This window comes from Argopecten irradians, chromosome 7 (assembly GCF_041381155.1).
Source record: "Argopecten irradians isolate NY chromosome 7, Ai_NY, whole genome shotgun sequence".
Classification (NCBI taxonomy): Eukaryota; Metazoa; Mollusca; class Bivalvia; order Pectinida; family Pectinidae; genus Argopecten; species Argopecten irradians.
The window spans coordinates 254,571-282,453 of NC_091140.1; the positions used below are offsets into that span (position 1 = coordinate 254,571).

The 27,883-nt window shown below is 35.5% G+C and overlaps 1 protein-coding gene across 1 annotated transcript; it reads left to right on the forward strand.

Moving 5' to 3' along the window:
• LOC138326766 (polyunsaturated fatty acid 5-lipoxygenase-like) lies at positions 1 to 27,883 on the forward strand. Its single transcript, XM_069272773.1, has 20 exons — positions 1 to 50; positions 2,485 to 2,535; positions 2,809 to 3,267; positions 3,675 to 3,719; positions 4,065 to 4,132; positions 4,728 to 5,202; positions 5,608 to 5,652; positions 5,997 to 6,125; positions 9,925 to 10,028; positions 10,445 to 10,577; positions 12,229 to 12,327; positions 13,438 to 13,534; positions 13,982 to 14,099; positions 14,405 to 14,497; positions 14,751 to 14,811; positions 18,638 to 18,743; positions 19,000 to 19,091; positions 19,565 to 19,738; positions 25,311 to 25,474; positions 25,932 to 27,883. The coding sequence occupies exons 3-20, from the start codon at positions 2,836 to 2,838 to the stop codon at positions 26,044 to 26,046; spliced, it is 2,550 nt and encodes an 849-aa protein (XP_069128874.1). The 5' UTR covers positions 1 to 50; positions 2,485 to 2,535; positions 2,809 to 2,835; the 3' UTR covers positions 26,047 to 27,883.

Sequence of the window (27,883 nt, forward strand, 5' to 3'; positions counted from 1 at the left end):
GGTTATCATGGTTCTTTGGACGCCGTCACGATACAGGCAATCATAAGGAGGTATGTTGTTTTACAAGATTATAACTATCCTGATTAGCTTGAAATTAGTTTTATGTTAAATTATCATAGAAATCAAAATCATGTCATGGAAGCAAAATTCCATTAGATCACTGACAAGAGTTCCATCGCCCGCTTTCCTCAGCATTGTTTGCTCTCTCTACAAGGTGTAAAAGGTATAAAAGAACACAATGGACTATTATAGTCTTATCTGTTTTCCTGACTTAATTCAATCAATATCAAAGTTTCTAAATTGTGCGATAGCTAATGAAATCATTGCTAAAATAATTAAACAATACTTTTAATAATGGTTTGACTTCATTTTTCAGACGAATTAAGAGAAAATATCATTAAACATGTCTGTACTTGTCTAACATCTATCTCATTTATCATCAGTGAAAAACATGTTTCATCCACTTCTCAGAGATCATGTGCTATATGAACTAAGTTTTAAATGTTTAATCTAAATTTGTATTCCTGTTCTAAAATCTTTTCATCATGCCTGTATATAAGATGTTTCTACATTTTTTTCATTGTATGTAATAATTGATATATACGATTGCGATTGCGACCCGAATTTTGGTCCTTATCCCACTGCAAAGTTTACTGAATATATTTTCATTACGCAATTTTACTTTGACAGGAGAACTTTCTATAAAAAAAACTGCTGCACGCTATTCTGTTTATGAATTAATTTGTATACTTATTAAGGATACAACATCACAGGAAATCTAACTATTCTAGAAGGATATAAACAGGATGTAACTTGGCTGAATAAAAAAGTATAGAATTAACATTCAATATCATTTATATAAACGAACATACAGAAATACGATTTCAGGCTGTTGGACTTGATTCAATACCATGGGGGTAAAGTATTCAGCGAGCAGGTTTGTTGGTGGGTGGGGCGGTTGAACCAGATTTAGGAGGTTGTCGTTTTTAATTTAATTTTCATGATATATCCCCGCAGTAAAGATACAGGGCATGTATAGTTTAGTGTATTCGAGTGTAACGAGAGAGGCTTTATGTAAATATATACATGTGTATTTTTCTTATTTTATCTCATTTGTTTATCTGTCTTGCTGTAATGACTTATCATAAGGATTTTCTATACATTACATTACGATTGATTCTGTAAATTAAATTTGTCACATACACACATTTTACAGCCATTGATTTCGTAAAATGTGTTAATATTTCATGTTCATATCACCATTATATTCTATACTTGGTACCCTGATAAAATGCTGCTTTTATTCCAGTTAAAATTTTTAATTAATGTGGTAGAAATTCCTAAAATCATTCAAACAAAGTCAACATTTGGAAAGCGCAACACAGCAATATTCGTTGTTTCATACTTTCTGTTGACAGGAAATAGCATAGCGATGCGTATAAAATATTCACAATTATACACATACGGTAAATTGTTCTTCAATTGGTACATATACAATATTGTTTGTAAATCTTATTGTGCTTGTGATTTCCTTTCTCTTATTGACTTCATGTTTGTATCATCACATCATCTCAAAAGTTAGAACAATATGAGCGTTTTGACTCAGATTTCTCTGATTTCTCGAAAAAAAACCCAGACTTAATTTAAGTGAAAACTTTAGTTTCTTTCTTATCTAACTGATTTGAACTTTTTTGACTTAAATAAGTTTTTGAACTATGTTTGTTTCAAGATATCGAGGCCTGGAATTTAACAGCACTCTCTACTAGTTATTGGTATTTTCACTTGGTGTAAGTCTGTTAAACATTCAGTAATGTAAATATCTCCCTTACATCCATGAAGAGTAAAGAGGAAAATGTGTTTGGGAAACTACATAGACTGGCAAAACAATATACTACTGGCAAAACAATATACTACTGGCAAAACAATATACTACTGGCAAAACAATATACTACTGGCAAAACAATATACTACTGGCAAAACAATATACTACTGGCAAAACAATATACTACTGGCAAAACAATATACTACTGGCAAAAACAATATACTACTGGCAAAACAATATACTACTGGCAAAACAATATACTACTGGCAAAACAATATACTACTGGCAAAAACATATACGCAATACTAACTGGCAAAACAATATACTACTGGAAAACAACTGGCAAACAATACTACTGGCAAAACAATATACTACTGGCAAACAATATACTACTGGCAAAACAATATACTACTGGCAAAACAATATACTACTGGCAAAACAATATACTACTGGTTACTACAGCAAACAAATATATGGCAAACAATATTGGACAAACATGTTGAACTTTTTGCTCTGTTTAGTATATATGACTATAACAGGTAATCCCACAGAACCTTATTGCACCTCCACACCAGTTTCTCACACCTCTTCTGGTAGCATCTGATATGATAATGTACTGAGTTACTTGATGTTGTCTTTAATTTGCGGCTTAATTCCTTCAGTGTGGTTCATCGACAAAGGATGGACGGAGGTCAACGGTATCAAAAGATGAGGTAAGCGCAATGATCTTTCCTTTCCAGGCGTTGAACAGATATATAAGACACTGAAACTGATTTTATGTGTATTGTGAATACACCATCGTGTATTGTAGAAGTAGCACCGAGATACCCATCAAACGCAGCAATTCGAAGTCATGAGCATGTATTATTTGATCTTTGAGTGTTATCTCACATGTTTTACATGTTTGTTATTGTAAGAAACATTTCAAATATTCGGATTATTGTTTTATCACTATTTTAATCACTACTAGGTTTCTGACTTTTCAGTGTCAGTACAAGGTATCTGTTACCACGATGGACAGGAAGGGAGCTGGCACGGACTCCGACATAATGTGTGTTTTACATAACGACTCCGGCCAATCGTCTGGACAGTTCGTTCTGGGGAAGGGTTTGAAAGCTGACTTCGAGAAGGGCCAGACAGATGATTTTGAAATATCGGCCACTTTTCTAGAACAAGTAGACATGATAGAAATATGGCGAGAAAACGATAAATCTCCCCTGGATGAATGGTTTTTAGAAGTTATAAAGGTGCACTGTAAAGAATCAAACAGGACGTATGTATTTCCGTTTTTACGTTGGATAAAGGAGAATTACCATTACAAGATCCACCATCTTGATACGTCACTTCCGCAATATGATTCTCACGTGGATCAACGTCGTATGGAACTAGACGACAAAAAGATGACATACCAAATGGAGGTCAAGGTTCCGGGGCTTCCGGTTCAAGTAATTATATATAACAGCTTACATAATTATGTCATCTGTTGTACTTGTATCTTTTATTTTGAAGTCCTAATTCGACTGTTTGAAGCTGCAGTGCATAATTTGTTTCCCAAATAACAGATAGAAGTTATTCCACATTTAAAATAAAACAAAAAATTTTTTTAGCTTTAAAACCTTTCCAGAAAAAGTGGTATTTGATGAAAAATGGACCTCATACATATGTAAATCTAATAACCACTGCTGCAGTGCCTGAAAGACATAGATAATGGACATACAGGTTAGTGAATCCGGATAGTCAGGATTCAAGTTTACAAATTAATCTAAAACCTTTCTCAGCTGTGGATGACTTTTAATTGTGGTCATGTTCGCCTATATGTGCTCGATGAGAATAATTATTTTATGATTTTCAGGCGACGGAGATACCAGAGGATGAGAAATTCTCCTTCAGTTACCAGGTAAACTTTATTTCCATGAAGTAAAATACTCTGGTATATCCAGTGTGTACCTGCATTGCTGCACAGAAGACATTTGCATTGTTTATCGACCGTTTTGTATTGATGCTTTTCTTATGAATCGTGCGGATGTCGTTCAATGAGCTATATGAATTTCTGCCATACCCTTAAGGTATTTCCATGCATAGTGTTATGCTTATCAATGAGGCCTCACAGAATACTTAATACCATGATCCCATTACGTGTTCCTTTATTCAATGCGCCCATTTGAAAACAATTGGAATTCCATCTCAATTTGGCTTTCCTTTCCTAACTATAGAATGATAGAAGATGTTTTCGTTGATATAGTTTGATTTAGTCCGACTGACTACAGAGCTGGTCATCAAAAGCAAGCTTATCACAAAGACCACTGGACGGTGTGGGGGAGAGCCTGGATGACATTTTAAACATCTATATAGAAGAAGTTTTTACCAAACCTACGGTGAGTACTAGGCATGCTGGTGATTATTTCAATTATACGTGTGAAGGTAAGGTAGCGTACTACAGCCTGTCCCGGTCTATATTTTTATCAAATGGGAAGACCCTGTTTTGAACCATGCATAAAAAAAATAAAAATAAAATATATTCAGAAATTGGTACATCAATATGGAGGGTTTGATTTAAGTTTCAATTTGAAAACTATAACACGACTAAAATGGGTAAGAAATTACAATTATGGCTCCTCCTACGGAGGTCAACGGTATCAAAAGATGAGGTAAGCGCAATGATCTTTCCTTTCCAGGCGTTGAACAGATATATAAGACACTGAAACTGATTTTATGTGTATTGTGAATACACCATCGTGTATTGTAGAAGTAGCACCGAGATACCCATCAAACGCAGCAATTCGAAGTCATGAGCATGTATTATTTGATCTTTGAGTGTTATCTCACATGTTTTACATGTTTGTTATTGTAAGAAACATTTCAAATATTCGGATTATTGTTTTATCACTATTTTAATCACTACTAGGTTTCTGACTTTTCAGTGTCAGTACAAGGTATCTGTTACCACGATGGACAGGAAGGGAGCTGGCACGGACTCCGACATAATGTGTGTTTTACATAACGACTCCGGCCAATCGTCTGGACAGTTCGTTCTGGGGAAGGGTTTGAAAGCTGACTTCGAGAAGGGCCAGACAGATGATTTTGAAATATCGGCCACTTTTCTAGAACAAGTAGACATGATAGAAATATGGCGAGAAAACGATAAATCTCCCCTGGATGAATGGTTTTTAGAAGTTATAAAGGTGCACTGTAAAGAATCAAACAGGACGTATGTATTTCCGTTTTTACGTTGGATAAAGGAGAATTACCATTACAAGATCCACCATCTTGATACGTCACTTCCGCAATATGATTCTCACGTGGATCAACGTCGTATGGAACTAGACGACAAAAAGATGACATACCAAATGGAGGTCAAGGTTCCGGGGCTTCCGGTTCAAGTAATTATATAACAGCTTACATAATTATGTCATCTGTTGTACTTGTATCTTTTATTTTGAAGTCCTAATTCGACTGTTTGAAGCTGCAGTGCATAATTTGTTTCCCAAATAACAGATAGAAGTTATTCCACATTTAAAATAAAACAAAAGATTTTTTTAGCTTTAAAACCTTTCCAGAAAAAGTGGTATTTGATGAAAAATGGACCTCATACATATGTAAATCTAATAACCACTGCTGCAGTGCCTGAAAGACATAAATAATGGACATACAGGTTAGTGAATCCGGATAGTCAGGATTCAAGTTTACAAATTAATCTAAAACCTTTCTCAGCTGTGGATGACTTTTAATTGTGGTCATGTTCGCCTATATGTGCTCGATGAGAATAATTATTTTATGATTTTCAGGCGACGGAGATACCAGAGGATGAGAAATTCTCCTTCAGTTACCAGGTAAACTTTATTTCCATGAAGTAAAATACTCTGGTATATCCATTGTGTACCTGCATTGCTGCACAGAAGACATTTGCATTGTTTATCGACCGTTTTGTATTGATGCTTTTCTTATGAATCGTGCGGATGTCGTTCAATGAGCTATATGAATTTCTGCCATACCCTTAAGGTATTTCCATGCATAGTGTTATGCTTACAATGAGGCCTCACAGAATGCTTAATACCATGATCCCATTACGTGTTCCTTTATTCAATGCGCCCATTTGAAAACAATTGGAATTCCATCTCAATTTGGCTTTCCTTTCCTAACTATAGAATGATAGAAGATGTTTTCGTTGATATAGTTTGATTTAGTCCGACTGACTACAGAGCTGGTCATCAAAAGCAAGCTTATCACAAAGACCACTGGACGGTGGGAGAGCCTGGATGACATTTTAAACATCTATATAGAAGAAGTTTTTACCAAACCTACGGTGAGTACTAGGCATGCTGGTGATTATTTCAATTATACGTGTGAAGGTAAGGCAAGCGTACTACAGCCTGTCCCGGTCTATATGTTTATCAAATGGGAAGACCCTGTTTTGAACCATGCATAAAAAATAAAAATAAAATATATTCAGAAATTGGTACATCCAATATGGAGGGTTTGATTTAAATTTCAATTTGAAAACTATAACACGACTAAAATGGGTAAGAAATTACAATTATGGCTCCTCCGAGAGAGCATCTTGACCGGAAACACTAGCTTTTCTTTATGCAAAATCCACGACGCGGGTTCAGGCACACCTATTGAAAAATCCACAGAATTGGTCAATACAATAAATTAGCTTATTTTGCCACTTTTATAAAAATGTTCAATTTAAGAAAATATTGTGTACATTTTCTGCAATATCAGGATATTTTGCAAATTATCAGTTTTTGTTGTTGTTGTAACTATGGTATTCAAATGCATGACTAAGCACAGAAAATGGTCAAATTTTTATCTAAATATAACAAGGAAATTTTTCACTTGTTATACAAAATGTTGATTTCGTAAAAGAAACAAGGATCCGTAATGATTTCTTTTGACGGTCTTTTATTACACTAGCACTTTGTGAAAATCTGTGATTTTTGTAAATAGTTTTATTTTAGACTTTTCTTTATAATTCTCTGTTTTTGTAAATAAAAGGTCATATTTAGTAAGAAAAAGGAATTAGAAATCAAAATGCATCGAAGAAATTATTTCAAGAATTTAGAATAATTACACAAAGAAAGTATGAAATACAATCTCTCTCAAGATACATGTGTGTCAGATTTATTGTATGTAATTCCTTTCCTTTGATCATTGTAATAAGATTCTACCCACGCCGTGTGTTATTAGCGTTGGCTAGTTAACAAACAAAGAATATCTACATAGCTAATTACAACTACCGGAATTCCGTAGTGATAAATTTATCACAACGGAATTTCCGGTAGTTGTAATATTTTCCTTGTCCTGGTATAAAATCCAAAGACGTTGATTAGTTGTTCAAATACGAATTTATTAAATCACTTTTCTATGAGTCGGAAGGCGATTTCCGGAGTGTCCGAAAATCGACCCGTAGAGACCGAGCTCTAGATCCTAACTGATGACAAAATATGAGACATGGAATTAAATGTACAATTGATACAATGGGTGACACCTGGCATGTATATGACTCTATTATGGCTGGTCGGTACTCGGACAGGTGAGATAATTAGCTTATCTATTGTCTGAGTCGTAAGTGCCATAGTACTAGTAAGACCAGTTTGGATAATTAACTTCAAAGGGTAGATGAGCTATAAAAACACAATGAATAAATTACAATTAACCATATGTTATATATAGAGTAATTAACTGAAACAGACGTGAATAGATACATGTACAAAATATAGCTTTAAAATATCATGTCACAAGAAGAAAATAAAGTTAAGAAAGTTTGTGGAAATCAAATTAAATAATACTGAATTAAAATTTTAACCAATGTTCAAAAGATACATAATGTAGCACTTATATCATAAAATTCTTCATGATAAATCCCTCTGGCTTAGGAAAATGAGACGTCCCCGTCTCAAAGTGTTTATTGGGAAGGTACATGTACGCTATTCCGCGGATAGCCACCGCGATGTCCTCGATGTCCGTTTTGACGAGCTCTAGTACAATGCCTTGTTTCTTGGCCGTTATTGTTCGTGTGGGAATTTCGATTCGTAGATCTCCTGTTGGCTGAATCTGTTGGGACGCTATGCGTACGTATCGAGGTTGGAACTGAACACGTACATGAACATGCACCGTCTCTCAGTCGTGTCATTTCGTTTTTCAACTTATGAATTTGAGTCGATTGATTGTCATTTTGCACTTTCAGGATTTCAATGGTGTCTCTTGCCTGATTTAGCTCATATTCCAGGGTTTTGAGTTTTAAAGTTTTGGTTTCAGATATTTGTTTGATGTTTGTTACTTCACGTTGCGATATAAGTTTCTCGTATATCTGCTGGTCATATTCACTAGTAATAAATTTCACATCCAATTTCAGTTTTCGAATTTTAGCCCTAGAGGAATTCTGAATTATTTTGTTGTTGTCGGAGTTAATCACATTTTTAAGTTCTTCGTTTAGCACATTTGTAAATGGCAATGTAGATAGTACCTTCTTATTGTCTCGGAAAGTCCTGAGTCGTGCAGAATCTCGCCTCCGTTTTGAAGTGGATTTGGTCTTTTTCCTCGGCGCTGTCATACTCTTAGACTCTCTGTCCGAAGATTTGTTCGGAGCAGGAACAGGAAGTAAAGTAGGTTTTGGGACGCTGTCTGGTCCAGGGAGACGATCCTGTATTACTGAAGTTTTCAGTACGATGTCTAGTCCGACTTAAGCACATTCGAGATAAATGGCCAATATTTCCACACCGGAAACAGTAACAGCCATTCGCAGGACACCACAACACATGATTGGGAACGAATTTATCACCGCATCTGTAACATGCGACATTCGCCATCCTGATTGTTACTGTCATGAAAAACGTAATTCTGGCGGGTTCCAAAATTTGGCGAACACAGCCTTGGTTTGCTTTCCAGTCTGTGTGATTCTGATGATCCTTTGGGAAATGTCACTTGGCAGTAGAGGTTATAGGAATCTTGTGCGTAACTCGTCTTACACAAATAAATGTGGCAAGTTACTCCGGATATTTCTCCACCAATTTATCACAACGGAATTTCCGGTAGTTGTAATATTTTCCTTGTCCTGGTATAAAATCCAAAGACGTTGATTAGTTGTTCAAATACGAATTTATTAAATCACTTTTCTATGAGTCGGAAGGCGATTTCCGGAGTGTCCGAAAATCGACCCGTAGAGACCGAGCTCTAGATCCTAACTGATGACAAAATATGAGACATGGAATTAAATGTACAATTGATACAATGGGTGACACCTGGCATGTATATGACTCTATTATGGCTGGTCGGTACTCGGACAGGTGAGATAATTAGCTTATCTATTGTCTGAGTCGTAAGTGCCATAGTACTAGTAAGACCAGTTTGGATAATTAACTTCAAAGGGTAGATGAGCTATAAAAACACAATGAATAAATTACAATTAACCATATGTTATATATAGAGTAATTAACTGAAACAGACGTGAATAGATACATGTACAAAATATAGCTTTAAATATCATGTCACAAGAAGAAAATAAAGTTAAGAAAGTTTGTGGAAATCAAATTAAATAATACTGAATTAAAATTTTAACCAATGTTCAAAAGATACATAATGTAGCACTTAATTCATAAAATTCTTCATGATATAAATATGATATTGTAATTGCAAATGTTTCGCAGATTAATTCTAAAAATACTTTTGTACAGGTATTTTTTACAAGTAAATGTTTCTATGACAATGTGCCTTACTTTCAAAGCCATGGTTTACTTCCACCTTAATTGCCCTTGTTAATGAAATGAATATATCATGAAAATGATGATCGTAAACATTCCTTAGTATAACTATGCCCAGCACAGCCCGGGACGGTAATCTTCATTTTTTTCAATATTAAATCGGGCTTTAATGCGCAATACATCTGCTCTATGGCATTATTAAACCTACGACAGTCATAACAACCGTTATTGAGGATATCTGCCTCAACATAATTGACTAGTTATTAATATTCATACTGGTTGTTAACTGTTTGAGTTTTTTATAAACACAATGTCGGTCATTTAATGTGTTCATCACGATTTAACTTTCATTGAAATATAAGCTAGGTCTTTAACTAAACAAAATGTTCCCCATTTCAGCCTTTGAAGAATGGAAACTGGGACACTGATGAACATTTTGGATTTCAAAGACTTGGTCGACTCAACAACTCAGTAATCACTCTGTGTACAGAGATTCCAAGCAAGTATGGGCGCATGATTAACGATCATTTCGTATTCTCAATATTGGATAACTGTACTCACGAGAAAAAAATGACCCCTGATTCAATCAACTTAAAACTTGCGATCCCGTTCTTATGCAATTCAATGTTTCTGGTTTATATAAGTATCAGACAGTGCTAGATAAACGAAGAAGAAGTAAGATTCCGCACTGAATGATATTTGTTTTGAAGATGATAAAATTAAAAAAAAAATATTGCATGTCAGTCTGTTTTTAATGTTTTTCCATTAACCTACACGTACACGGCATTACAGACTATAACAAACTTGTATTCAAGTATTCATATTCTCTACAAGACAGGTTGAATACAGTGATTAAATATCCCATCCAATTCGTTTTACTAAGAGAATACATTTATTTTGTGTCCTATTTCCCCTTCAGATTGGCTGTTACGGACGAGATGCTGGAGCCTTTCTTGGCAGGAAATACGGTACAGGATGCGATAGCCCAGAAGAATCTTTTCTACGTAGATATGGAAATCTTAGACGGAATACCGACACGGCCAGGATACAAAGTATTTCAATAGTTAATTTTATACCGTTACTTGTATTCCAACAACAGAATGCATGTCATTAGTATAAAAAGCAGATCCCTTACATTGCAAAATAACGATTAAGTTCGGATCTGTTTATGACTTTCTCAAACTGAAACGTGTATCCAATTTTGCTATTTTTACAGCATTTTATACATGTTGACGTCGGAACTGATTTGCATAATCTTGATTCTTCAAGGTAATAAGTTCAAGAACAGTTTGACTGTACTAAACGCTTTTGATGCATTAATAGAAAAAGCACAGACACTTTTTAATTGCATTATTAATTAAGTAATAAACTGCTACCAGATTTGACATACAGTTGATATGAGGCCCATCCGGAAGAAGGACAAAAAGAATGGCGCCCTAACTAACGGGCGCCATGAATATTTATATTTCTGACGGATGGCTTCATATCAACTGTATGTCCAATCTGGTAACGATTTATTACTTATAACCCTTACGATCATAAAATTTCAAAATTGTAGTATGCGTGTGTATCTTTTGAATTTCCCGCTTGCGCTAGTGTTGACGTCTATAAGTTAAATGAACGTAACAACCATAGAATCAGCTTTTGAATATAGTTCCTTCGAAACGGTTTGAAACATGCAAATAAATGCAAAACTAATATTCAATACATGATATTTTGTCAACACGATGATACTATTGAAATTTAAAGACCGCTCTTTCAGTTATTTGACCGTTTGGTATCCGTGAGGCCACTGAAACATTAAATATTCATACGCTTAACCAGATGGGAGTTCATAGCGTGATATATTTCCATTTGGTTTAACATAGACTAAACCGGAAACTGAAGTAGAATGGAAATATATTAATTTGGATATAAAAACATATTAACTATTAACAGAAAAGCTTATTCATATTTTAATCATTCTATTGAACATATAGAGGTTACACAACGAGTGGTTGTTGGATATGGAATTTATTCCACACGAGTGAGTTATTTTTTAAAAGCTACAAAATACACTAGCTTTAGCGAGTGTCTTTTGTAACTTTTAAAAAATAACTTACGAGTGTGGAATAAATTCCATATCCAACAACCACGAGTCGTGTGACCTGTTTCTACCACAATAATATCCGATTTTAGCCGATTGAAATGCGAGGAGAAGATAAGTACGCAATCCAACAGCAGTTTTGGCGCCAAGCGGCGATCGCAGCATAGCATGACGTCACTCGATTATTGATGACGTTGACAAATGATGATACGACACTGAGAAAGACATAGTTCGGTCAAAGTTCATCGTGTCAGCCAATCAGAATGCGTATAGAGTTTATACCACGTGCGGTATAAACAAGTTGTTAATCAACAGCTGCATCGTTTATTTGATACCCTCAGAGTAACAGCGCCTATTGTGGTAGAAACATGTTTATTTCATATTAAAATTCCTTATAAGTTTTTTATGGAATCGCCGTTTGATTGACTTATTGTAACGAAATACGTTTTCGAATGAGAAAGAACAGGTATAACTTGTAACTTAACTTTTTATAATAAAACAACGATGGTTAGGGTAAGAAATATTAAAGAGTTACATTTTATATCATATTTTACGAGACTTCTAACATTATCCATATTAAATTGTTATAGTACTCATGTATTCTGTCCTCTATCAAGGTGTGCGCTCCTATTGCTCTATTCTACTACAACAGCGACGAGGCGAGTCTGGTACCGATAGCCATCCAACTGAACCAGCAACCTGCCGACGACAACCCAGTCAGTGGAGTGATATAAATATTTATCTTTTTAAGTTTATTTACCTAAAATTAAAATGTATGTTGCAATAACTAATTATAAACCGATAGTTGTTATCGCTCGAACAATACCTAGCGACTTTCATTTAATTAAAAGAAAACACTTGTTAACTCTATGTTTGTGAATATATGATCAAACTTTTAAATAATTCTAGTATTCGAGTTAAGTGTACTAAATGAGTACATAGTGGAAAGCTTAGTCGTCTCCGAGGTAATAATGGTTTTTGAGCTATACGAAATGGAATTACTAAGACTAACATGTAATTAAAATGATATTCCTCAGAATAACCAGTCGATAAAAGAAGGATTGTTTTGATTTTTTAAATCTTAAAACACCAATAAATGTATTGCTATGTTCAGAAATAAGATACACTGACTCAAATAGTATTATTTTTCTGTAATGAATCACTATAACTGTAACTATATATTATACAATGCATATTTAAAACATTTACAAAATCATAATTGCATTGCAAAATTTTATTGCAAAGTATTTGAGCAAGTATATGACCCTTTTAACATAAGCAAAAACATTAATTGGTGTTTTAAAGTTTGAAAAATAAAAATCCCCCTCACCTCTCCCTCCTGCTCCCCCTCCCTAATCCTTTCTAATCCACAATATTTTTTGCCTATGTTTATGATATGGAAATATATATTGCTCAATACAATTTAATATAATGTATATAGCATTTTGTCTGGTATATTATGGCACCAGATAAACTTAATTCTTGAGTAATTGACATTTAACAAAATTAGGGGACCTATTTTTTGACACTAAGTTATATTTTCCATTTTATTTTTATTTCTAACATATAAACGCATTATGACTCATAAAAATCATTAAAAGATATAATTTGGTTCCAACAAAACTGGACAAAACAGAAAATTGCCCTTCCTGTTTAACCTCCCATAACTCACAAGGGACTCCGACCTGACCTTAATCATATGCCATATCATGATGTCCGAACCCCCGGGTATATCTAAACAAAAAATAATGCTTATCGGTAATGGCCACCAAAGGGCCCAAATTGACACTCCTTTCATATTTCAATATTTAACTGTGATTATTTAGGTTTTCCTACCCTCCGACCCACCCTACACGTGGATGATGGCCAAGATGTGGTACAACAACTCCGACACATGTTACCACCAGGCAATAACACATTTAGGTTGAGTATTGTCCAGTTACAGAGTACAGAAAGTATTATTTTTGCATATTAATGCTCAATTTTCAATCCTCCTCTGATATATTTCTCTTGTATTTTTCTTTGGTAAGGTTTGTACATAAATAGTCCTTTATCAAGTATTAGTATAAATAAAGATATACCCTTGCCTTTAATAATTAAAAACAAATACTGAAAAGCTGCATTTTTCGAAGAACGAAAATTGACATTCTAAGCTCTTCATTTATGGTAATTCAGATTGGTTTTGGCATCAGTTTTCGATTCACGCATTTTTTTTTGAACGAAATATCCTTTTATCTCATTTCGTGTTCATTCAAATGCATTGCTTTCTAATAATCGTGTTGTGGTAAACTGATTTTGTCTTCAGATATATATTTAAACTGTGAAATTCACCGTTATATAGGATGCACGACATCTAATATATATTTTTAGGATTTACCCATCTGGTGATGGAGGGGTGTGTACTGGCCACACATAGAAACCTTTCTCACTCCCACCCTATATTTAAACTGCTGGCACCTCACTTCCTCTACCTCGTGGCCATCAATGGGTAATACAAATACGTCACATTCTTATACCACTTTAAATAACAACCGTAGAAGTTTTGAAAGGCACATGTCATTAATTTGTCAGGTTAAGATTTAAGTTCATATTTATAAAATGCATCACTTCCCTTTTTATGTTAGAGTATTCTTTTTTTAGTTTCACTATCATTTTACATTAAGATATTAAGTGTTACAATGTAGAAATTAATTAATATCTCTTCAATGCTTCACTTGTCTACGATAGCCTTTCTCGTTCTACTGCTTATTTCATGTTTAGCTATCATTTGAATATACATGTAATTTATTACAGATTCGCGCTTACAACCCTGATTAACCCAGGCGGTATCATAGACGACGTAATGGCTCCAGGAATAGATGGTGTATTTGAAGTGATCCGGCGAAAGTATGTCATATTAGCTGTATCTTGAACAGCAACTTTATTCACATCTACTAAATCTCAATTTTTTTGATTAATTAACATGCACGAGGTGAAAAGTATCGCGCAATCAAAACTAGATTGAAGTAGTGAATAAACGAGATTGATATTAGTTTGCAGAGACAACACTTACACTATATCGTTGATCCCACGCTTATAAAGGTCGAGTCTGTAACAACACTGTTTTTATTCGGTATTTGTACATTTAATCATTTTTCAGACTGGCAGTATGGCGGATGGATGTGGATGGAACTTTGCCAGTAGAGCTCGAGAAAAGAGGGGTTCGTGTTTAATTTTGGTTAGAAACCATACGTAATCATACGATCTTTATTCACCTAAAATCTTTTTGGACAAATTTACAAAACTGTTATTTAGTATTTAAGTTTTTGTATTCAAATAATGTAGTATACCATAATTTCGTTGTAATTTTCAATTTCAACAATATTTTATTGATATTATGTACATCAATAGGATCGGACATCAGGCTACGCCTATTTAAGTCCTCTCCAGATCATATTTTAAAGTATAAACATGAATTCATTCTGCAATTCATTAATACATGATATATTTATATATACAAATAAATTGAATTAGTTACAGTATAGTGATAATAATATTAATAATTACTAATTAAAGGGGGATAACTCCAATTTTATTTTTAATAGAAAATGTTTCAGAACAAGTTTAGTTATTTGGATTTCAGATTCCTAATGATTATAGTTTTTGAACAGGGATAAGAATCATGCTCATTTGTTGACAGACTAACATACATACACACCATGAGATATTAGGCCATAAAGACCCTGTGCTTATGCACAATGACCCATCCCCTTGGAATATGCATAACAGTCTGACAACAAATGAGCATTTTGTCTTCAGGTGAATATGAAAAAAATGGTAGGAGATTGAATGCAATTTTTTATGCAATAGGAGTTAACCAACATTTATGTTTCTAATATGTACATAGTTTGATTATTCAATTAAATAATCATTATAGTATAACTGATTCTCAATATTCGATAAACAGTATTCAGTATCCATCCAGCCAGCAGAGTAAATTAGAAATAAATATTAACATATACAATAGTTTAGATGTTTAATTGCACTGCTAGATAGTATTTTGACTATCAAGTAATTAGATATGGGTACTTGTTATTTGTTATTATTTGCTTATATATGCAGAGGGCTATGATACATGTATATAAAATATGTTTATCAGAAATCAAATCTTTTAGTATGGCGTATATATTCAATCACGCATTGTAAAATATCTTTGTTAATATCATTATTGCAAAATTTACATCCACATAATAGTGTTTCAATGTTTAAATCATTATGATTATCTGGTAAACCTAAGTTCTGTATTCCCTGTGTAAGAACTGCTCTCTGTTCATAGAAGTGCCTACAGTCAAAGGAAAAGTGATATGAATTTTCATTGATATAATAACAGGAACAGGCTGGAGATTCTCTTAAATGATCGTGATAAAGATCAGAGTTTAAGTTACTTGCTTGGTTTCGTAGCTGGCACAGAATAATGTTATATTTACGGTCGCCATGATATTTAAAAATATTAGAAATTTCTGTAGTAGGAATATCATTATCAATTTTGATACTTTTTAAAAATTTTTCTCATGAATTATTAAACATGAGTTCTATATCTGTTTGATTAAATTCTCTTAGCATTGAGGGAATAAAGCTGTTGGAGTATAATTCAGCTCTACAGAGGGGGGGATTAAACAGGCGATTATTCCTTAATTTGTAAGGAGTATTATTAATATCATCAAAGAATGGGTCAATCAAATTAGTAAGATATCTAGTGGATTCATTATTTACAATTTTAAACATCAATATTGATTTATGTAGTTTTCGTCTGAATGCAAGTGAATCAAGTCCAACTTCAGCATAAAGTTTATTATGCGATGTTCCTCTTCTCAGGCCTGTTATAATTCTTATTGCTTCTATCTGTACAGATTCTAATAAGTCTTTATCTTGGTTTGTACAATTATCCCAAATGACATCACCATATTCTAAAACAGGTCTTATAAAGGATGTATAAATTTTTAAAAGGCTCTTTCTATCTACATTATGTTTTTGTAATCTTAAAATATTTAGTCTTTTAGAGGCCTGAGTATAAATATTATTGATATGTTTGGACCATTTACCATCACTACCGAAAGTTACCCCCAAATGTTTATGAAATAGAACAGAGTTTACAATATCATCTGCAAATAAAATATCAGGATTGAATATATGTCTTTTTCTTGAGAAAAGTACAGTTTCTGTTTTTGAAGGATTAAAATTAATGTCCCACTTCTTTGCCCAATTATTGATATTACTTAGATCATGGTTAGATTATCTGCGATTTCTACATGGTTATCAGTTATTATTTCATAAAGTGAAGTATCATCAGCAAAGAGTTTAATTTTACTATTTACACATTCAGTTATGTCATTAATATATAATAAGAATAGGAATGGCCCTAAGACAGAACCTTGTGGTACACCGGCATTGACATTTTTAAAAGAAGATAGGAAACCCTCAGTAGATACTCTTTGTTTTCGATCAGAAAGATAATTTCGAAACCACTGTAACACTCTCCCTTTTATACCATAAGACTCTAATTTGAATAATAATCCTTCATGCCAGACTCTGTCGAAAGCTTTGCTAATATCGCAGAATATAAATTTTATTTCATTGTTTTTATCCAAATTATGCACTATCGTATTATAAATATCTAGTAACTGGTTAACTGTAGAGTCTTTAGGCAAAAAGCCTGATTGGTGCTTTGTTATAATATCGCACTCTTTCATATAGTTAAACATATATTTAAAATTTATTTTTTCTATTATTTTACTAAAGCATGGTGTTACAGATATTGGTCTATAATTTGAAGCATTACTCTCGAGCCCTTTTCCTTTATGAATTGCATTGATATTAGCTGTTTTCCAAGATAATGGAATAACTCCAGTTTCTAAAGTTTTATCACACAACAGAGTAAGAGGGTGTATAAGAGAAGGAGTTAGGTGTTGATCTTTAATATCCTGTTCTAAAATAACAATGTTATCTAATCTAAAGGGGAAGGTATTTTCCAAAGGTGGTAATGGATCTAAATTAGCAGATGAAGTAGATATTGAACTGAAATAGTTATTAAGACACCCTGCTTTATCCAAAGGGTGATGTATATAGTAATTATTTTCAAATAGTGGAGGCAAAGAATGTGATAGATTACTCGAGTTCATAACCGATTTGGTAATTTTCTGCCATTTATTTAAAGGAATTTACTGATCTTGAAGGGATTTTTTAGTTTATCGAAATGGTTTATTTTTTCAGTTCGAATTAAATCTATGACTTCATTTCTACTTTGTTTGTCAAGTCAGTCTGTAAGTTAGTATTTCTGGCTCTTGTGTGTAATCTGTTTCTTTTTCTAATTTGTTGTCTTATATTATTGGTCATCCAAGGTTTATCATTTGGGCGTACAGTAATAGTTTTAGATGGAATAAACAGATCTATTTGTTCATTTATAGTATCAGTTAAAAGCTTATTGAATTCATTAGTGTCAAGGTTTTGTGTAATTACATCCCAGTTTACATTATTGATATTTGAATTCATCTGTAATGAACGGTTTCTAATTTTGTAGCTTTTGTTGGCATGCAAAATATGTATATTTTATTAAAATGTTGAAATTTGGACAATTTTGATCATTTTTTTTGCTGCGTTTTTGTCTTAGAAACTATAGAACTCATCCTTAAACAAGCACATTTACTGAAAATATGCATGCACTTCCGATACATCTTTAAGAGAGAAATATAAAGTTTGTTTAAACGTGCGCTGTATAGTTGCTTAGAAAAAAATGCCCAAAATTATCAAAATTCCACATTTTCATAATTTATACATATTTTGGATGGTTACCATGGCAATAACAGCTGATTAGAAAACAATTAATACAGTTGAATCAGGAGTCTACTCAATATGTCAAATATATCTATGTAGTCACCAAATAACGATCTTGAAAATTTTATGGATTCGGGGGACAAAAAAGCATTTGATATATGATGCTGAATCGTTTGTCTGTTACGACTTTTTACTGTAAAACATTTACACACACAGGTCAGGGACGAGAATGTACTGATTGGCTACCACTTCAGGGATGACGCTATATTACTCTGGGAGGCCATTAAAAACTACGTCACAAAATACGTTCAACTTTATTACGGTACATATTAACATATTGTATATACTTGGGAAGTATCCTACCAGAACACCAACGACATGTTTTTGTCTTCTTTTTTTCTCTCCCTCATTCTTTATTCAACAACATAGATAATACCTTAACAAAACAACAAAAAACCCATCCATTTCAAAATTGCTTGTAGAAAACGTAATCTAATTATCTTATTATAGGTTTCTTGTCGCGTTCTTTTTACCTATATCTATTTCGTTGTTTACTTCATGAATCTTATTTTTACCAGACAATCCAGAGACGTATACGAAGGACCATGAGATCCAGGCCTGGGCCCAGGAGTTAGTCAAATCCCGTGAGGACGGAGGATGTGGTATTCTGGTATGCTTCGCCGGGGTTACATAATTTACACGTGCTTCATCATCATTATACCCTCATAACCTCAACAAAATAAACATATATTCCTTAAATAAATCATGAGATAACACGCCTAGCACATCTCTCACTACGCACAAGTACCTACACATGACCCGTTCTTTCAAGCTTAAAATGAAATGTTTCATTATCAGTATGGCGATTCCTGAAAATAGGAAGGATAAACTTTTTTCGTTCATATTTTATGTGTCTTAAGAATATCAAGGTTAGATGTGAAACCAACTTTATTTAAACCTTAAGTCTAAAGTTCAGTATAAGTAAAAGTAATGATTTCACGTTTTATATTTTCCCTTTTAACGTGTGTGGATTTACGACACTTGTCCCCGTTTGGACCAATGTAGACTGGTATTGTCATAGTGTGTCGTATGGCATACAATAACGTCCCACAGAAAATTGAATGTGAATATTTTGATTGACAGGGCGTCCCCGGTGATGGCAGTATAACCAATGAGTCTGACCTGGTCAGTATACTGACCAGTATCATATTCACGGTCAGTGTCGGACACGCCGCGGCCAACTTTGCCCAGTACGATGAGTACGGATTTCCTCCTAATTACCCAATGACCATGGAGGGCGTGCCACCAATTGACAAGGTAACATAACATAAAGGGCGTGCCGGCTGTTGACAAGGTAACATAACATAGAGGGCGTACCACCAGTTGCAAGGTAACATAACATAGAGTGCGTGCCGCCTGTTGACAAGGTAACATAACATAGATGGCGTGCCGCCTGTTGACAAGGTAACATAACATAGAGTGCGTGCCGCCTGTTGACAAGGTAACATAACATAGATGGCGTGCCGCCTGTTGACAAGGTAACATAACATAGAGGGCGTGCCGCCTGTTGACAAGGTAACATAACATAGAGTGCGTGCCGCCTGTTGACAAGGTAACATAACATAGATGGCGTGCCGCCTGTTGACAAGGTAACATAACATAGAGGGCGTGCCGCCTGTTGACAAGGTAACATAACATAGATGGCGTGCCGCCTGTTGACAAGGTAACATAACATCGAGGGCGTACCACCAGATGACAAGGTAACATAACATAGAGTGCGCGCCGCCTGTTGACAAGGTAACATAACATAGAGGGCGTGCCACCTGTTGACAAGGTAACATAACATAGAGGACGTGCCGACTGTTGACAAGGTAACATAACATAGAGGGCGTGCCGCCTGTTGACAAGGTAACATAACATAGAGGGCGTGCCGCCTGTTGACAAGGTAACATAACATAGAGGGCGTGCCGCCTGTTGACAAAGTAACATAACATAGAGGGCGTGCCGCCTGTTGACAAAGTAACATAACATAGAGGACGTGCCGACTGTTGACAAGGTAACATAACATAGATGGCGTGCCACCTGTTTAACAAGGTAACATAACATAGAGGGCGTGCCGCCTGTTGACAAGGTAACATAACATAGAGGACGTGCCGACTGTTGACAAGGTAACATAACATAGATGGCGTGCCGCCTGTTGACAAGGTAACATAACATAGAGGGCGTGCCGCCTGTTGACAAGGTAACATAACATAGAGGGCGTGCCGCCTGTTGACAAGGTAACATAACATAGAGGACGTATCGCCTGTTGACAAAGTAACATAACATAGAGGGCGTGCCGCCTGTTGACAAGGTAACATAACATAGAGGGCGTGCCGCCTGTTGACAAGGTAACATAACATAGAGGGCGTGCCGCCTGTTGACAAGGTAACATAACATAGAGGGCGTGCCGCCTGTTGACAAGGTAACATAACATAGAGGGCGTGCCGCCTGTTGACAAGGTAACATAACATAGAGGACGTTGCGCCTGTTGACAAGGTAACATAACATAGAGGGCGTGCTGCCTGTTGACAAGGTAACATAACATAGAGGACGTGCTGCCTGTTGACAAAGTAACATAACATAGAGGACGTGCCGCCTGTTGACAAGGTAACATAACATAGAGGACGTGCCGCCTGTTGACAAGGTAACATAACATAGAGGACGTGCCGCCTGTTGACAAGGTAACATAACATAGAGGACGTGCTGCCTGTTGACAAAGTAACATAACATAGAGGACGTGCCGACTGTTGACAAAGTAACATAACATAGAGGGCGTGCCGCCTGTTGACAAAGTAACATAACATAGAGGACGTGCCGACTGTTGACAAGTAACATAACATAGAGGACGTGCCGACTGTTGACAAGGTAACATAACATAGACGGCGTGCGACTGTTGACAAAGGTAACATAACATAGAGGACGTGCCGCCTGTTGACAAAGTAACATAACATAGAGGACGTGTGCCGACTGTTGACAAAGTAACATAACATAGAGGACGTGCCGCCTGTTGACAAAGTAACATAACATAGAGGCGTGCCGCCTGTGACAAGACTAGTGCCCTTGACAAGTAATATAACATAGAGGCGTGCGCCTGTTGACAAGGTAATATAACATAGAGGGCGTGCCGCCTGTTGACAAGGTAATATAACATAGAGGGCGTGCGCGCCTGTGACAAGGTAACATAACATAGAGGGCGTGCGCGACTGTTGACAAGGTAACATAACATAGAGGACGTGCCGCCTGTTGACTGTAAATAACATAACATAGAGGGCGTGCCGCCTGTTGACAAAGTAACATAACATAGAGGACGTGCCGCCTGTTGACAAGGTAACATAACATAGAGGGACGTGCCGTTGCCTGTTGACAAGGTAACATAACATAGAGGACGTGCCGCCTTTTGACAAGGTAACATAACATAGAGGACGTGCTGCCTGTTGACAAAGTAACATAACATAGAGGACGTGCCGACTGTTGACAAATTAACATAACATAGAGGGCGTGCCGCCTGTTGACAAGGTAACATAACATAGAGGGCGTACCACTAGTTGACAAAGTAACATAACATAGAGGACGTGCCGACTGTTGACAAATTAACATAACATAGAGGGCGTGCCGCCTGTTGACAAGGTAACATAACATAGAGGGCGTGCCGACTGTTGACAAAGTAACATAACATAGAGGACGTGCCGACTGTTGACAAGGTAACATAACATAGACGGCGTGCGACCTGTTGACAAGGTAACATAACATAGAGGACGTGCCGCCTGTTGACAAGGTGACATAACATAGAGGACGTGCTGCCTGTTGACAAAGTAACATAACATAGAGGACGTGCCGACTGTTGACAAATTAACATAACATAGAGGGCGTGCCGCCTGTTGACAAGGTAACATAACATAGAGGGCGTGCCGACTGTTGACAAGTAACATAACATAGAGACGTGCCGACTGTTGACAAGGTAACATAACATAGAGGCGTGCGACCTGTTGACAAGGTAACATAACATAGAGGACGTGCCGCCTGTTGACAAGGTGACATAACATAGAGGACGTGCTGCCTGTTGACAAAGTAACATAACATAGAGGACGTGCCGACTGTTGACAAATTAACATAACATAGAGGGCGTGCCGCCTGTTGACAAGGTAATATAACATAGAGGGCGTGCCGCCTTTGACAAGGTAACATAACATAGAGGACGTGCCGACTGTTGACAAGGTAACATAACATAGAGGGCGTGCCACCTGTTGACAAGTAACATAACATAGATGGCGTGCCGCCTGTTGACAAGGTAAATAACATAGAGGCGTGCCGACTGTTGACAAAGTAACATAACATAGAAGACGTATCGCCTGTTGACAAAGTAACATAACATAGAGGACGTGCTGCCTGTTGACAAAATAACATAACATAGAGGACGTGCCTGCCTGTTGACAAAGTAACATAACATAGGGGACGTGTTGCTGTTGACAAGGTAACATAACATAGAGGACGTGCTGCTGTTGACAAGTAACATAACATAGAGGACGTGTCGACTGTTGACAAGGTAACATAACATTGACGGCGTGCCGCCTGTTGACAAGGTAACATAACATAGGACGCGCTGGAAATACATAGAGGACGTGCTGCCTGTTGACAAAGTAACATAACATAGAGGACTTGCCGACTGTTGACAAATTAACATAACATAGAGGGCGTGCCGCCTGTTGACAAGGTAACATAACATAGAGGGCGTGCCGACTGTTGACAAGGTAACATAACATAGAGGACGTGCCGACTGTTGACAAGGTAACATAACATAGACGGCGTGCGACTGTTGACAAGGTAACATAACATAGAGGTCGTACGCCTGTTGACAAGGTGACATAACATAGAGGACGTGCCGCCTGTTGACAAGGTAACATAACATAGAGGACGTGCCGACTGTTGACAAATTAACATAATAGAGGGCGTGCCGCCTGTTGACAAGGTAAATATAACATAGAGGGCGTGCCGCCTGTTGACAAGGTAACATAACATAGAGGACGTGCCGACTGTTGACAAGGTAACATAACATAGAGGGCGTGCCGCCTGTTGACAAGGTAACATAACATAGATGGCGTGCCGCCTGTTGACAAGGTAATATAACATATAGGGCGTGCCGCCTGTTGTCAAGGTAACCTAAACCTAGAGGATATACCGTCTGTTGTCAAGGTAATGTTAACATGAAAAACAATAATGGCATACCGCCTTTTGTCAAGGTACATAAACTTAGTATGTTATACCGTCTGTTGTCAAGGTAACTTATAAAGGGCATACCGTCTGTTGTCAAGGTAACCTAAACCTAGAGGATATACCGTCTGTTGTCAAGGTAACCTAAACCTAGAGGATATACCGTCTGTTGTCAAGGTAACCTAAACCTAGAGGATATACCGTCTGTTGCCAAGGTAATTTAAACATACCTAGAGGATATACCGTCTGTTGTCAAGGTAACCTAAACCTAGAGGATATACCGTCTGTTGTCAAGGTAATTTAAACATAAATGGCATACCGCCTGTTGTTAAGGTAACCTAAACCTAGAGGATATACCGTCTGTTGTCAAGGTAACCTAAACCTAGAGGATATACCGTCTGTTGTCAAGGTAATTTAAACATAAATGGCATACCGTCTGTTGTCAAGGTAATTTAAACATAAATGGCATACCGCCTGTTGTTAAGGTAACCTAAACCTAGAGGATATACCGTCTGTTGTCAAGGTAATTTAAACATAAATGGCATACCGCCTGTTGTTAAGGTAACCTAAACCTAGAGGATATACCGTCTGTTGTCAAGGTAATTTAAACATAAATGGATATACCGCCTGTTGTTAAGGTAACCTAAAACCTAAAGGATATACCGTCTGTTGTCAAGGTAATTTAAACCATAAATGGCATACCGCCTGTTGTTAAGGTAACCTAAACCTAGAGGATATACCGCCTTTTTTCAAGGTAACCTAAACATAAAGAGTGCAGCGTTTGTTGTCAAGGTAACATAAACATAAAGGGCGTACCGCCTGTTGTCAAGATAACCTAAACCTACATCCTTGATGGGGATAAAAACTGCAATCTGGCTAGCTATATCTGACCACGTAATAACATGATATGAAACCATATTCAGTAACCTTGTGCCCTCCTTTGGTTTACAAACTGACGATATCATACAATTATCGATTTTTTGCAGATGGATAATTTATCAACCCAAGTACTACCTATGTAATAAGTGATAACACTATCTGCGACCTCGGGTTATATCACTTACTCGGGTTGATAACCCACAGTATCCACCTTAGAATAGGTCTATAACTCTTTTATCATATGAAATACCGACCCTTCAAAGAGACTATACTAAAATAGACAGAAGGATATGTAACAAATATTTTCAATGTTTGTTTATCCACACGGGTATATGATTAATATCCAATACATCCTTGCTTATGTTTTCGGCTGGTAGAAGGTAATTACTGCCTGTCTGTCATTCTTGTACGTTTTCCGATCTAATGAAGTTTGTAGCTAATCACCGTTGATCGCTGTAAACTTGTTGCCTTCCGTCAGATGCTGCCGACTATAATCACATTACAATACGTTATCCTGACGACATTGACTTTGGAAGGTCTATATTTGGGTAAAAATCAACGTCAAAAAGGAAAACGCTGCAAAAACACCGGCCATATAATAAAGCGCATAGTCCAGAAACTATACTGAACATATAAAACCTGACAGCGTGTATAAAATGTATAACAATTGCATTTTAATAATGAATAATTTTATTTCAGCAATTTCACGATTTATAATATGAAATATCAAAGATTACCTACCCTCAATGTACATTTATAGACGCCTTTGACGGAAGAATCAGTCTTGAAAGCCCTGCCTGATAAAGAAGCCTCTCTTGGTGCGATGAGTATCACCAAAATTCTGAGTGGTATGGGGACAAACAAACTTGGAGATTTCGAAGTCAGATATGTGTATGACCCGAAGGCGGACGGCGTTGTAGAGGAGTAAGTATATGATAGAAAAAGATCGACAAAGGTCATCACAAGTATAATAAGATAAACAAAAGGGAGGTTGTATGCGCTGATCATTATGTAATGAGGCAATATCTGCCACCAGAGACAAAAATAATAAAGTCTGTAAATGTTACTGTATCATGACGTCATAATAGTAAGGGGGGAGGTAATATAGCAAGGGACGTAATAATATGAGGATATTATTCATATTATAGCGTCATACACCGATTTATGGTTTAATGCTGGTTCAAAAAGTTTTATTAACTTTTCTTACTTGCTTTTGCGTTTTATATTGCAGGGAACCGGCATCTTGTGAAAAACAAGTCTTCTAAATGTTCCGTTCCCGCATATATCTATATGTTCACTAAGCGGATTTTTTCTTGTCTCTGGTGTGCACATTTGTTTGGGAAAATAGTGTCATAATTCTATTCCAAATTATATTTTGCAGATTTCGGAAGGAACTTGAAGAATTAAGCAACAGAGTGGAATCGCTAGAAAGATTTAGGAAAGTGTCCTATCCCTGGCTTAATCCGGAAATTGTTCCAAACTCAATCAGCATCTGAAGTATCCCCTTGATATTATGAAACATGTATTATAGGCATTTTGATGAAAATGATATAGTTGAGAACAATTCTCGTCCGGTTTATGAAGAACTAGATAAAACAATAACTGAAGGTGAAATATTAGCTTCAATAAAAAAAAATCTTTAGAGAAATAAATCATGTGGTGAAGACAAAATCCTTAACGAGCTAATTCTAGATTGTAGAGAGGAATTCTTATTTTTTTCCCACTAAAATATTTAATAATGCCTTCAAATCTAGATATTTCCCTGAAGCCTGGTCTATAGCATGCGTTGTACCATTTTAAAAAAAAGGACCTTTGATGACCCAAATAATTATAGAGGCATTTCATTGTTAAGTTGTCCAGGAATATTATTCAAGGGGGTATTGAATCAAAGATTACTGAAATAAATGGAATAATGAATATGATAAAATAACTGATGTACAATTTGGATTTAAACCATGTTGATCCACAGTTGATGCCATCTTCGCCTTGTAAACATTAATCAACGAATTAAAAAAGACTGTATTTTACCCGAAAGTCATTTATTTAATTAAAATAAGTTGTTTGTGGTCTATTTTTTAAAGCGTGGAATCAAAGTTTAAATGTTCAATATTATGAAGAAATGTAAAATCGTGCATCAAATTGAATGAACTATTATTAGAATACTACCCAAATCAGATCGGTTTGTTACGGAGAGAATTTCGTTCACCGATTCTATATAGCTTTTATGTAAATGAATTGGAATGAAATTTATTTAAGAAATCTGTCCATCAATAGAAATCCTGTTTTTATCTATCTTGTATGCAGATGATACTGTTTTGATAGCTGAAACTCCAGAAGCATTACAAAAACAATTATATATGTGTATAATCTGGAATGGAAACTAAATCTAAATGCTTCCAAAACCAAAATCGTTATTTTTCGAAAAATCAAAGATTCTGAGAATTGGACATGTGACAATCGTGAAATAGAGATGGTAAACGAATTTAATTATTTGAGTATATTGATGAATTTTAACGGAGAATTCAATATAACACAAAAACACACTGCTAATCAAGGAGGAAAAGCTATCACCATAATTTTAATAGAAACAGACATGCACAATGCTTAGTATTTGATCAACAGCAGACTTGAATATGGAAGCGAGATGTTGGGGTTTTCTCAAATCACCAGATATTGAAAAACATGTTTTTGTAAACGATTGCTTGGAGTTAAAAGAAATCTCCGTAATGATTTTGCTTATTTTGAGCTTGGTAGAGAACCACGTTATATGAAACAAAAATGATTAAAGGTTTTGTTTCAAATCTTCCATTGTTTTCAAACTTGTGCAATTATTAAACGTAAATAATGTTAAAGAAATATACAATCTTGGAAAATACGTATATCATGCATTTATGAAAAGAAATTAACATTCTAATTATTTTAGAATGCCGGACGTATGCATACATGTTATATGTATGTTTGTATATGTTCACTTGTATTGTTAAGATATATCGTATTTTAACATAATGGTCAAAAAGGATTAGCTGTATCTGCCATTATTACAAATATGCCTTTACATGTTTTGAACGAAACATAAACTAGCGTATGAATAGATCTTTTTGTTAGTTCAGTTATATTTACATAAATATACTAGTGTGTAAGTAAAAGATCATTAATGTTCATATAAACTTGTAATAACTGTAATAATATAACTATTTGAAATGGAAAGTTATATAAATGAATGAATTATTACCTCTATTGGAAATACATGTATACTCACATTGTTTGTCAAATTTACAATTAGAGATATGGTTTCAATATCAGTGGCGTAGGAAGATGAAACGTGGGGGGGGG